This window comes from Clupea harengus, chromosome 6 (assembly GCF_900700415.2).
Source record: "Clupea harengus chromosome 6, Ch_v2.0.2, whole genome shotgun sequence".
Classification (NCBI taxonomy): Eukaryota; Metazoa; Chordata; class Actinopteri; order Clupeiformes; family Clupeidae; genus Clupea; species Clupea harengus.
Window position 1 is genome coordinate 8,829,095 of NC_045157.1, and position 13,701 is coordinate 8,842,795.

Below are 13,701 nucleotides of genomic sequence, written 5' to 3' on the forward strand. Positions count from 1 at the left end.
ACACACACACACACATTCTCACACACATATGTGTGTGTGTGTGACATGGTGAGTAGACGTCTCTGAGACTGGGCTGGGAGCGGGAATCCCCTGGTGGAGGCTGGGTGTGGGCAGCTTAATGTCCCAGCCCAGGGAGTCCGGCCTCAGCAGCCGTCAGCGCCGAATGTCAGCTGTCAGACCCATCACTGAGCAACAGACACACACACACGCACACGCACACGCACACGCACACGCACACGCACACGCACACGCACACGCACACACACACTCCAGGGCTTTCAGTCTGGGGCTGCAAGCACGCAGGCATACACACGCACGCACACATACAGTCACACGCACTCACACACACACACACACACACACACACACATGCATACACACACACTAACATGGAAACACCAATACACACACTTATGGATACAAATACTCAAACACACACACACACACACACACACACACACAACACACACACACACACACACACACACACACACACACACACACCCATACACACACTTATACAGACACAGAAACACACACTCACATTCATCCCAGCACAAGCAGTCTCCATTTGCTGCTTGCAGACAGATGTCGCCGCTGCAGACGTCTGCGTCCCTGTTGACTGTGTCCTCGTCTCGCCTCGTCTGAGCTAAATGGTGGCGAAGGCTCTGGCGCGGTGCGTAATTGAGTTATGTAAATGCCTCGCAGGGCCTGGCTGTCAGCTCCCTCTCTGTTTGTTTGCGCTCATCATCAGGCGTACGGCCACATAAACACACCACACACACACACACACACCTCTCACGGCTGGTGTGGAAACGTGAAACTGACCCACCACACACACACACACACACACTTCTCGCGGCTGGTGTGGAAACGTGAAACTGACCCAGTGAAGACTGAACCGTCCCACTTCATCTTAAGAGTCCTCCGTCCCCATATGACTCACTTCATTGACTCACTCTTGCTCTTCTCATAGAAGAATATGCTATTACAGTGTGCTAGCTGTAACCCTAGCCTAACCATACCATGTATATATTATGGTTTAATCCACAGAGTCTAACCCAAAACCTGATGATAGTATGAAACAGGTCGGTAGGCCATATAATGCACATTGTCTTTTTTTAAACGGACAGCAAACTAATATGTGGAATGTCACATGTTTATGTCATGTTAATAACATGTTAATAACATATGGAAGAACCAGTGAGAGTTGTTTGGGAAGAGATGTGGACATTTTAGGGAAAGGATAACAAGGACACAGTGAAGGGTAAGAGAGAGAGATAGATGGAGACAGAGGGAGACAGAGAGAGAGAGAGAGAGAGAGCTAGAGAAAGAAAGATGGAGACAAAGGGGGACAGAGAGAAAGTGATGGAGAGCGAATGGGATGGAGAGAGCTAGAGATGGGGAATGAAAGATGGAGACAGAGAGAGAGAGAGAGAGAGAGAGAGACAGATAGAGAGACGGACAGAGCTAGAGATGGCGAATGAAAGATGGAGACAGAGAGAGAGAGAGAGAGAGAGAGGGAGGGAGAGAGAGAGAGAGAGAGAGACAGATAGAGAGACGGACAGAGCTAGAGATGGGGAATGAAAGATGGAGACAGAGAGAGAGGAGAGAGAGAGAGAGAGAGAGAGAGAGAGAGAGAGACGGACAGAGCTAGAGATGGCGAATGAAAGATGCACTTTCAGAGTCTGTCCCTCATCCACCTGCCATCTGCTCACTGGAGTGAGAGATATAACATTCCAGACAGAGACTGTGCCTGGGACGGATCCGGCTGTGATGCGGTCGACATCCGGCCCAGACCCAGTCACTCTCTGCCCTGTGTTAGCCTCTCCGCCCTGTGTTAGCCCCTCTGCCCTCTATAAGAGTAAGACACAGGGCTGTCATTGGGAAGACAGCATGTCAGAAATGATTTCTTTATCATTGTACATCTGTCCTGATGTTGGTCGGAGATGCTGTGTAGATATAATGAGTCTGACAGGGTCCTGACACAGGTGCCCTCTCTCTGTTGTGTGTGTGTGTGTGTGTGTGTATGTGTGTGTGTCTTTGTGTGTGTGTGTGTGTGTGTGATGTGTGTGTGTCTATGTGTGTGTGTGTTTTTGGAGGCTTCAGTGCCAGTCATGGAACTCATTTTTGCCTTAGTAACACGGTTGTGCAGGGGAAGACATGTCTCCAATATAAAGGCTAGAGTGATACCCAGAGCTGTCCACTGTGGGGGGAGAAGCAGAAGCAGAAGCAGAAGAGTCTTTGAATACTTCAAAGGTCACTTCAAAGAAAAACTCCACCTCTGCAGAAAGTGGTCTTAAGAGGAAATAGCTTTGGGGCTACAGACTGCAGTGCAGTTTGTCCCAGGCCGTCCGGGGACAGACCTGAGGAAGGACCATATCAGGCAGTAAAATACCCACAAAGATGACCAGACAGGAGACATGGTCAAATACCCACACAGACAAAAACAGACAAGACGTGGTCGAGTGTTGTCTCGTCTTGGACAACAAGGGCATTACAGCGTTCTGTGATTGAGGTGGGAAGAGAGAGAGAGAGAAGCAGCGTTTCTTTTTCCTCTCTCCTTCTCTGTGCGTTTTCTAATGGCCGTTCCAGTCATTAGCTTGAGGAGAGTATTCTGGGGGTGTAATCGAATGAGAGCCGTTTGGTAAAGCACTCATCAAGCAACAGCTGCTTCCCCCCAAAATATAACCCTCAGCCTTGGAGTGCCAAAATCCCAGGGCCCTACACACATGTGTGAGTGTGTTTATATGTGTGTGTGTGTATGTGTGTGTGTGTGTGTGTTTATTATGTGTGTGTGCATGCGAGTGAATGTGTGTGTGTGTGTCTGTATGTGTGCGCGTGTGTGTGTGAGAGAAATAGGTAGAGGCACGTGGTGTGTGCAGACCCTCAAACACGCACACACACTTGAGAGAATAGATAACGAGGCAATTTGCTCTGTCTCAGTGTTGTTTAGCTGCCTGATGGCTTCTTTTCAGACACTACTCAGTGTGCAGGGGGTTATTAGAAGCCTCTAATAGATTATCGTATAAAAGTGACCATACTGTCGCCCAGCTTGACAAACTATACACTTCTCTGCTTTTGTTTTGCTCGTAAAGAACTGCATCCTTTTAAGAGAGAACGGGACAGTTATTGCTTTAACTCTGACAGGTTGTTTTGTATTGTACTGCGCTAAAAAGCCATCCCAAACATTAGCGCCTATCTCATCAAAGTTGTTCTCTTTTTTCTCTTTCATTCAGTGGTCCCTAACTTTGATGCATATTACACTACATGTATCAGCGCTCCCTTAACTTTGATGCATATTACACTACCTGCTTTAGTGCTTTCTTAACTTTGATGAATATTACACTACATGTTACGCTTGCCTAGAAAATCCATCTGCTAGAAACCCATCTGTTCAACTCCTGTTGGCTGTCTGTGATGTCAATCACAGGAGTGACAATGCACGTCCTGGTGACTGGACATAATGGCTAAGCGCTGGACTGCAGCTATCACAAGCTGTGCAGCTGTGCCTTTCAAATCACCAGGTTGTGGTTTGTTGATTGCCATGCCTGTCAAAAGACCCCATTATTTCAGATCAGTTGGCTCTTCTGTCACCCGTTACCGTGACACTGTGGCAGTGTTCCTGCTGTCATCTGCTCTTACTGAGGGGTCACCTTTCCCACTCAGCACCTGCTCTGAACCGAAGTTTTAATATGAATTTTCCTCCATTTTGTCCAACTCTCACTCCAAGTCTCTTCTTCTTCTTCTTCTGACAGAACTGTTGTCCAGCCAGCAGAGCCCGCCCCCTCTGCCTGCAGCCTCTCACCAGCACAAGCAGACGCCGTCAATCACTTCGCTCAACCACACGCTGGCCAATCAGACGACAGAGCTTCAGAGCGCCTCAGAATGTGTTCAGCTGCAGGAGAACTGGGTGCTTGGCAGCAATGTGGCCCTGGAGAGCAGGTCAGTGTGTGTGTGTTTGTGTGTGTGTGTGTGTGTGTGTGTGTGTGTGTGTGTGTGTGTGCGTGCGTGCGTGTATGTTTAGGTGAATGTGTGTGTGTGTGTGTTTAGGTGAGTGTGTATGTTTAGGTGAGTGTGTGTGTGTGTGTGTTTAGGTGAGTAAGTGTGTGTGTGTGTGTGTGCGTGCGTGCGTGTATGTTTAGGTGAATGTGCCTGTGTGTGTTTAGGTGAATGTGCCTGTGTGTGTTTAGGTGAGTGTGCGTGTGTGTGTGTTTAGGCGAGTGTGTGTGTTTAGGTGAGTGAGTGAGTGTTTTTGTGTGTGTGTTTATGTATTTTGAAGTTTGTCTGTATCTTTTTCTTGATCTTTTCTCAAATTCCTTTGTCTGTAAGCGCACAAAATAGCTGGTATTAGCCTTTTAGCAGCCCTTGCTCTTCCACCTGTGGTTCTTGGATGTATATACAGTAAACTTGTACACATGTATTTACAGAAACACATATTCACACCTTTACCGACCAGAACCAGTTTCTTTAGAAAGACCCCCCTCCCTCCTACAGTATGTTTCTTATGTGTGTGTGTGTGTGTGTACAGGTCCTTTACACACACGAAACACACTGAAGGGCCTGTTTGTGTGAAACTATCTTTGTCATGTGAGAGAACACTGAAGAACGCAAAGTGAGAAACAAAGGGGAAGTAAAATAACGAAACCCTTAAAACCCCTCTGCTACTCTATAGTAAGCCCCTACAATAAATCTCCTTTCTTCTCCACCATGACGGTTTACCACTGAGCCTCTGCTTGCTACATCTTCAGCCAGCTAATTCAACTGATACTACAGTATAGTGACATTCCTCGCAATATTAATATTTACCATGTCTCCTGTCTGCAACACTGTCTGTCAATCAGGTTTTTACAGTGATTTGAAAATGGGGATTGTCTCTCCCCAATAAAACGTGCACATCATATTGCGGGCCTCAGGATTGAAAGAGGTCAGCACTGATCGTTCACACGGTTTAACAGGGGAGCCCAAATCAGCATGGACATGATGCACGCCATTCAGTTACAGCTTCAGAGAATGTGGACCCAATCTGGATGCTGTAAAACCTTCTGAATCCTCCTGTCTCTGGCTTTGCCCCGCCATCTTATAGTCACAACCATTCAAGGCGCCACAAAGACAAGGGTATTTGTTGCGGCAGAAATAGAGAATATCTGCACAAAGACAAAAATACGTGAAATTAATCCATTTCTTTCTGCTGTGACTCGGTACTGTTCATTTTGTGGGCGGCTAAAAAGCTTTTATAATGCTGTGAAATGGTGATGAGTCCAAACGCATTACTGATATTGGGTGTGTTTACAGACAGCACTCACAGCAGGGGAGCTTGTCTCTTCACTATCTCTCCGATATGCTCGTGTCCACCACAACAATACTAATTAGGAAAAAAGACAACAGCCGTCAAATAAAACATGGCAGCAAAGTCACTCTCTGAGCTGATTTAGAGTGTGTTGTACTTCAGTGGTGTTGACAACTGCAATCTTTTCTGTTTTCTGATAACTGTGTTTTTGCCTTTTCATTCCTACAAGTGAATAGATATCTATCTAATAGCTAATAACAACCAGCATGGGCCAGAGCTAAAGAAAACATTGGATAAAGAGAACTAGCTATGGCAACAACAACAACCAACAACAACACAACACACAACAACAACAATATTAAGACCCATTTTACAATGGTGACATTTTTCACTATTTCTGTATTTTGATATGAGCCACACAGCCATAAGTGTTTCTTCTGAGCATGATGCTGTTGGGAAGGAATCATATAGAGCCATACGCAGTGCAGAGAGTGCTGTTGGCCTCTCTGTGTGAATAGAGCCGTGCTGAGGCCTAGGAGAGAGGAATCCACTTCAGATGGTATTGTGTGACAGTCAGCCTGAGCCTCTGTGAATGTGAGAGAGTGAGTGCATCTCAGTGGCAACTTGACTTGAGTGCTGAGGTGAGTGTTGGTGCGATTAAGGCTTCTCTGTTGTCTGCACCTTTGTGAGGTCCTGGACGTAGCCGAGTCATTTGACTTGCTTACACAACAGCATACCTCTATAGTATTCAAAGCAACATACAGAGGCAGAATTATTCAGTTCAATTCAATTCAAATGTATTTATAAAGGGCCAAAACGATGAAATTGTCTCAAGGCACTTTACGACCACTCTGGAGTAAGCACAAAGGAAAAACTCCCTCTTAACAGGAAGAAACTTTGGCAGAACCTCGTCTCATATGGGCAGGAGGTAGCATGTATCAGGATAGTATCAGGATAGCATGCTACCATCAATGTAGCAAATGTACCCGAAACATAGAAACATAAGATGGTATATACATGACACATACAAAATGAATAGTGGATAAGATGAGGAGAGAGATATTGCAGAACAGCTTAGTGGGTTGCTTAGTGCAGCTTAGTGTTTATTGGTGCATGTGACAATAAACACTTTGACTTTGACTTTGACTTTGTATACAGTGTGCTCGTAAAGTTACTACTATTACAAAGGTAAGTAGAGCAATGAAACAGAAAACTATTTTGATGGGGAGCAATTATTGACACTACAGGTAATTAGGCTAGCACAGAATATGTAGATGTATCATGAGCAGGGTAGAATGAATGCATGACAGTGTGGTGGGGTGAGTAGGTGTAGGCAGAGGGTTTCTGCAAGTAGTTTAGGTGGAGAGACTACAGCAGCCTCCCACAGACAGCTTAGTCTAGGAGAGGAAGAAAAGAGACAAAGTGAGTGGGCAGAGCTTGGCTGCCCAATATGTACAGTAATATACGTACTGTACTTATGGTTATGGTGATGAAGAACAATGTTTTCACAGCCATCGGCATTAGCGTTCAAAGGTCCCATCTCTATAAAGGAACTCTGGATCTCATAGATTTCCTAGGAACCATTGGGTTCCTGGTTGCCTGGCTGGCCAAGGCCCTTCATCCTATATTACTCAGTTTAGCTGGATGCCTAGATCTGCGAAGACTGATGGTTGTTCCAAATCTCTTCCATTTGAGAATGATGGAGGCTACTGTGCTCTTGGGCACTTTTTCGATGCTGCAGAAATGTTCGTGTTTCCTTCCCCAGATCTGTCTTGACACAATCCTGTCTCGCAGCTCTACAGACAGTTTTTTCGACCTCATGGCTTGGTTTTCACTCTGTCCAAACTGTCCAATCCAATCAAGTTGTAGCAGCATCTGAGGGACCATTGATAGAAATAGGATGGACCACATTGCAATTGCAAATGTCACAACATAGGGCCTGAATTCTTATGTAAATGGGATATTTCAGTCTTTTATTTTTAATAAATTAACAAAACACTCCATACATTTTTTTTTGCCTTGTCATTGTGGAGGATTGTGTATAGATTGATGAGAAAAGAAATGAATTGAATTCATGTTAAGATGAATCTGAAATATAATACATTTGTGGTATAGGCTCTGAAACCTTTTCAGATGCATTGTAGATGTGCAATATTGATTTACACTTCACCAGGCAAAAGTGTATCATTTGTAAAAAGAAAATATTACTAGATAAATCTTTTGAAGCAGTTTGAAGATTGCCATTGATCATGGGGAGTTAAATTGCTTGTGAGGATAGCATTTAACCATGTGTATATTTATGCTATAAGATTACTCCTCGCTCGCTGCACACATAATGCACTAAAAACACATAAGCACATGAGTACAAAGAGACATTCCAGGACACAAGCTCAGCTGTGAGAATGGCAGACGGCAGCTGGAGTCCCAAATGACAAAAGTGAAATTGTACAGTGTGTTCCTCCCTGCTTCCCGTAGAGCTGTGGATGGGGACACTGTCCTGCGTGGCTCAGGCATCAGGCGGGGAAGTGGGGCTGTTGTCTCTGGGGAGCCCTGGAGTGTTAAAGAGCGTTCTCTCGGAGATTAGGGGCGTCATCCTTTGTGTGTGCTGAGGCTCATAAGACGAGTGTGTGTGTGTGTGTGTGTGTGTGTGTGTGTGTGTGTGTGTTCGGCAGCTGAGCCTGAGAAGGATTCTGTCCAGATCTGTTCCTGAAGTTGTGCAGATCCATTTGAGGATCAGATACAGATACACTGGACATTTAATGAGGAGACGCGACACACACATACATACACACACACAGATACAGATACACTGGACATTTAGTGAGGAGACGTGACACACACACACAGACACACACACACACAGACACACACACACACACACACCACACACACACCACACACACACACACACACACACACACAGATACACTGGACATTTAGTGAGGAGACGCGAGACACACACACACACACACACACACACACACACACACACACACACACAGATACAGATACACTGGACATTTAGTGAGGAGACGCAAAACGCATCCTAGGATGGGCGCATCTGCATACTTATGCATTTGTGTACACATACAGTTACACACAAACACACACACACACACATACAGTCACACACATGCACAAACACACACATACATATGCAAACCTGCACATGCACTACACACACACACACACACACACACACACACACGATGCAAACACACACACGATGCAAACACACACATGCACCTACACACACACACACACACACGATGCAAACACGCACACACATCCTTTTGTCACACCAAGACGGAACAGACTGATAAGCAACAACAATCCATTCCATTCCATCTCTAATCACTCTAATTTGTCAGCTGTGTGTGTGTGTGTGTGAAGTGTGTGTGTGAAGTGTGTGCATACAGCTCACTTTGTTTGAGCTCTTCAGGGAACAAGGAACCCTGGGAGTGCTGGATAGCCCCTGCTGTGTTGTACCATGCCCGTGGAGATTTTTCTGAGAAAAGGAGAAAAAAAAAAAAGTGTCTCTTGTGTGTTGGCATGTAGATCGTCTGCCTTTTTCAGACACAGCCTTAATTTTACATTAGAGTCAGCCTCTAGTGCCGCTTGGCTCTCTCACACACGCGCATGCCCCGCCGGCTGAAAACTTTCCTCTCTCCGGCCTGTCGCTAAGAGTTTGATCTCTACACATCAAGAGTAAGGGACCGTCTGAAAACGGCAGCTCCCCCCCCCCCTGGCCCCGGGGGAGCGTCTTAAAATACCAACCAGTCAGAGCCGGGCTGGGCAGGCACCTGCTGCTCGGAACCCCTGCTGAGTAGACAGCTGTTTCGGATGCAGACAGAGTGGGAGAGAGAGAGAGAGATGGAGAGTGGGAGAGAGAGAGAGATGGAGAGCAGGAGAGAGAGAGATGGAGAGTGGGAGGGAGAGGGAGGAGGAGGAGAGAAATAGATGAAAAGTAGGAGAGAGAGAGAGAGATGAAGAGAGAGAGAGGGAGAGATGAATTGGAGAGGGGGAGGAAGTCAAGGGAGAGGGATAGTGAGAAGGAGAGTGTGTGTGGGAAAGAGAGAGAGAGGGTATCTCAGGCCCAGCCGCAGGCCCAGCCAGTGTGAGAAACACACTGATGGCCTGGATTGGGGAGTCTCTAGTTACATGTATTGGAGTTACATAATCAAATTAAGATGACAAAATACATGCAACTGTAATACTGAGGGGAAAAAAAAGGAATTACGTAACAGTTACTAATGAAGATTTTGGTGTTTTACAAAGGGGTTACATTCGAATAGATTACTTTCCTTAAAAAGCTTTAAAGCTTATGTGTAAAATATAACATTAATTCAGTTGCTTTGCATCTTTTCACTGTCAGGCTCTATTCAGAGGCTCCATTCTACTGGCAGTACGCACTCAAATATGGAGCATTGTTTTTGATGGGTTCTCCTGTTTGAATTTGCACTGCCTCTGCCAATCAAGTTCCTTTAGTAATAAGTTACATTATTTTGATGAAGTAATTCAAATAGTTACATAAGTTCTTTTTAACAGGATAACTAGTAATCTGTAAGCTACTACATTTCAAAAGTAGCCGTCCCAACCCTGCTGATGGTGTGTATGACTAAAGGAGGCCACGGCTGGAAAGTGGACATAGATGCAGTTTTATGGGGTTTTATTTATTAATTATTATTTATTTAATTATTATTTATTTATCTATTTATCTATTTTTTGACATTTTGACATTTACATTTAGTCATTTTGCAGACGCTTTTATCCAAAGTGACTTACAAGGGAGAGAACAATCAAGAAAAAATAGAGACCTAGTGTAACAATAAATACTATTTTACATAAGAAATAGAAAAAGGTGCAGGAATGTAACTACTGTAAGTGCAAGTTAAGTATTAGTAGAAGTGCAAGTTAGTAAGGGATTTTATTATTATTATCTTATTATTATTATATTATATTTTGCAGGATAGTTTGATTTTCTTATTTACCCCCATTTGAATTCATTCATTTATTCATTCGTTTCTAGCTGGTTGCTGTTGAAGTACTGTTGCTGTTGCTGTTGCGGTTGTAGTGGAATTATTTGTCAAATGGAGTGGAAATACTGTGTGTGTGTGCATGTGTGTGTGTGTGTCTGTGTGTGTGGGTGTGCGTGTGTGTGTGTGTGCATGTGTTTTTCATGCCGTACCAGACTGACCCTTTCTCATGGAGGAGATTTACATTCCACACACAGATTAACACTGCCCTTTTTCACGGCTGTGTCCACAACATCTCCACGGCCTAAAGCAGCGTTCCATTCAGCCTGGCCTGCACACACATTTAAGGTAGCTCTTGCTTGTCACTTCACACAAAGCCAGACCTCCCCCCTCCTCCTTCCCTCCTCCCCTACCCCTCCCTGTTCCCCCCTCTATTCTATTCTGCCTTTTCTTAAAAGTAGCGCGTCTTTTCTCTGAGCACTCCCTGACGCCTGGCCTCCATTTTCCCCATCTCCGCTAAGCGACTGTTGCGAATGTCAAACGAACGACAATGGATGTGACACTTTCGGGAAGGGAGGGGAACAGAGCCGAGGACACAACACTTCCAGTCTGCCAAAGACTCCGCGAGGACGGAACTCTTTTCAGGGTCGCCTCTCCCCTCTCTCGGCGAACGCTCTAAAACATTTGAAAAGCGCCGCCGCGGATTACGTTAGCTTAGTCGTTCCCCGGCCCATGTCACACTCCTTCTAATCAATTATGGGCTGTTTGGCCTCAAAATGGCAGCCTGTCGCCCATATTTGTTAATCTAGAGCAAATGGTCTTCTACACGAGTCAGTCCAGGAGCGTTGCGGCATGACTAATCTACGGCAGTGGGTGTCTGCGCTACAGTAGTCCCAGACAACGGCAGACTTGATTAAAAGTAACCCGCCGAAACCTACCTGAATGAGGGGCTGGCTCGTCTGCGCTCCTCAGGCTCAAAGTGTCCTGTCTGAGAAAGCACGCCGAGCCTCGTGAGATGATTTCACGGCAAATTAGTAAATTCACGTTAATGTGATGGCATGGGCGATTTTACGTCTCACACTAAATTAGTCACAACTAGGACAAGCAGACACTTTTTTTTTATTTGTATTTAAAAAATTATAACGATAGCATGTGCAGTTGCTACTTCCCCTCCAAACAAAAGAGAACAAAATAGAGCAAGAAAACATCAATCCACCTGGGGAATGTAGAATGCCCCTCTTGTGATGTATCCTTTTCTTTTTCTGTGAAAGCGGTGGATTTAGTCTTGATTTGCATTCTAAATTTGGCAACGGTTCGTCTGATAACACGAGTGGGACTGAAAGTGCCCATTATTCCCTTTCCCAGCGGCTTGACAATCACAATTGTGGACTTCAAATAATAATCCCATTACAATTAAAGCAGATGAAACATCCATTGCCCACATTTCACAGAGGATTACTCCAGATCCGCCCGAGTCACACTGAACTTGTCTTTCCTTTTTGAAACCTGCTGAAGGACAGGGTTGATATCTCAGAAAGTTTCTATGTTCACTAAAGATGTGTCCTTGTGTGCACTCTCTGTGTTAACTTTAAATTTAATATGCGAATTACTACCTGAAATTTGAATTTATAATATGAAGCATATTGGTCTGAATTATTTACATGTATCTCATGTATCTACCCCAATGTATAGGTAAGTGGACGAAATAAGAATCATACTGAACATTAATAATAAATTGTAATAATTAATGAATGAATTAATGAATGAAATTAATTAAATTTCCGGTCTACCAAATGCCACACGTTCACTAACATCACAAAGAGATGTCATGCAGTGACTCACACGTGGGCATAGAGAGGCTGGACTGTGAATAGAAAGAAGGCCTGTCAATACCACAAAGGCAACAAGCAGATCATCCACTGAGCTCTCCGTGCTCAAGCCTCCGCAGTGTTATCACTAGTGGGCTAATCACTGAGAGCTCGGGTCCTTGTCAAGCCCCGGGATGAAATGTCACGGGGAGCGTAATTGGATGGATATTCCACATGTACCCTACGGTCACTACACCCTCACTCTGAACCCTTCCCAGCATCCTCTCCTTCAGCGCCCTGCTCACAGTACTTTATCGGAACATGCGCCGTTTCATTCACAACCTGACCTCTGCCTTTCACCTCCTACAGTGTGTAATTAATCTATTAAAATTGCACTCGTCGAGGCTCCACAATGAATGAATCCACAATTAAGTTGTGCAGGCAGTGACAGAGACGTGATAATAAAGCTGTGAACAGCGGTGACAGGAGCGACAGAAGTCGGTCTGGATGGTAGCTGATGTCTGAAACAGAAACAACCAGGATACAGCCCAGATCTGACGCAGGTCCGTCCCAGAAGCGGGAGCTCAAGCTGGGATCTGTGTTGTGTTAGATGGCACAGTACACTGCCAGCTGTATTTGAGTTTCATATTAGATGCTAATGATGTTGCATTTACACAAAACTCACGTGGAGGGTCATTGAACATGAGAGTTCTAAATAGACAGTTGCCATAGATATTAAATTATAAAATACTAAATTATTGATTGGGTGTGTCAAACCACAATACAAAACTAATCTTGGAATAAATCACACACCGAATCTGGGAAGGTGCATCAACGCAATCAAGTTGTGATTAAAATGTGTGACATATCAACTTGTGATTAAACAGTGTGACATACCAAGATGGGTTTTCAGTCTAAAGGGCCCTTGGGCTCAAAAAAAGATGAAATGCGCTGCTGTCATCTTCAATACTGTTGTTATGTTATGTTGACTACTTTTAATTTTCTCACTTGTGACATCACTTCCTTCACAGACACTTCCTGTTTAAGACGGGCACTGGCACCAACTCTCTGTTTGCGGCAGCATCCCCTGGATACACCATGGCAACAGGGTCGGTATACTCGCACCCGGCCCGTCCGTTGCCGAGGAACACCCTCTCCAGGGGGGCGTTCAAGTTCAAGAAGTCGCCCAAGTACTGCACCTGGAAATGTACTGCCCTCAGTGCAGTAGGAGTGGCCATCCTGCTGACAGTCATCCTCTGCTACTGCATAGGTGTGTACATATGTCTCTCTCTCTCTCTGTCTCTCTCTGTGTGAGTGTGTGTGTACCTATGTCTCTCTCTCTCTCTCTTTCTCTGTCTCTCTCTCTCTCTCTGTCTATGTGTGTGTGTGTGTGTGTGTGTGTGTACATATGTCTCTCTCTCTCTCCCTGTCTCTGTCTCTGTGTGTGTGTGTGTGTGTGGGGGGGGGGGGGAGAGAGGTTGTAGCTCAGATGGACTTTTTCTCTGCTCCCCTCTTTTATCTATTGCCAGAACAACTCACAGGTGCATGGCTTTTAATAGCCATTCTCTCTTTCTCTCTCTCTCTCTCTCTCTCTCTCTCTCTCTCTCTCTCTCTCTCTCTCTATATA

General features: G+C 45.0%; 1 protein-coding gene across 2 annotated transcripts in view; it reads left to right on the forward strand.

Annotated features, from left to right (window-relative positions):
• si:dkey-237h12.3 (teneurin-3) overlaps window positions 1–13,701 on the forward strand; it is a 145,254-nt gene that overhangs the window by 65,459 nt on the left and 66,094 nt on the right. For both annotated transcript variants that reach the window (XM_031568922.1, XM_031568923.1), the window contains exons 4-5: window positions 3,759–3,945; window positions 13,106–13,344. In XM_031568922.1, coding sequence (XP_031424782.1) covers window positions 3,759–3,945; window positions 13,106–13,344 — 426 coding nt within the window. The remainder of the gene's footprint in view (window positions 1–3,758; window positions 3,946–13,105; window positions 13,345–13,701) is intronic.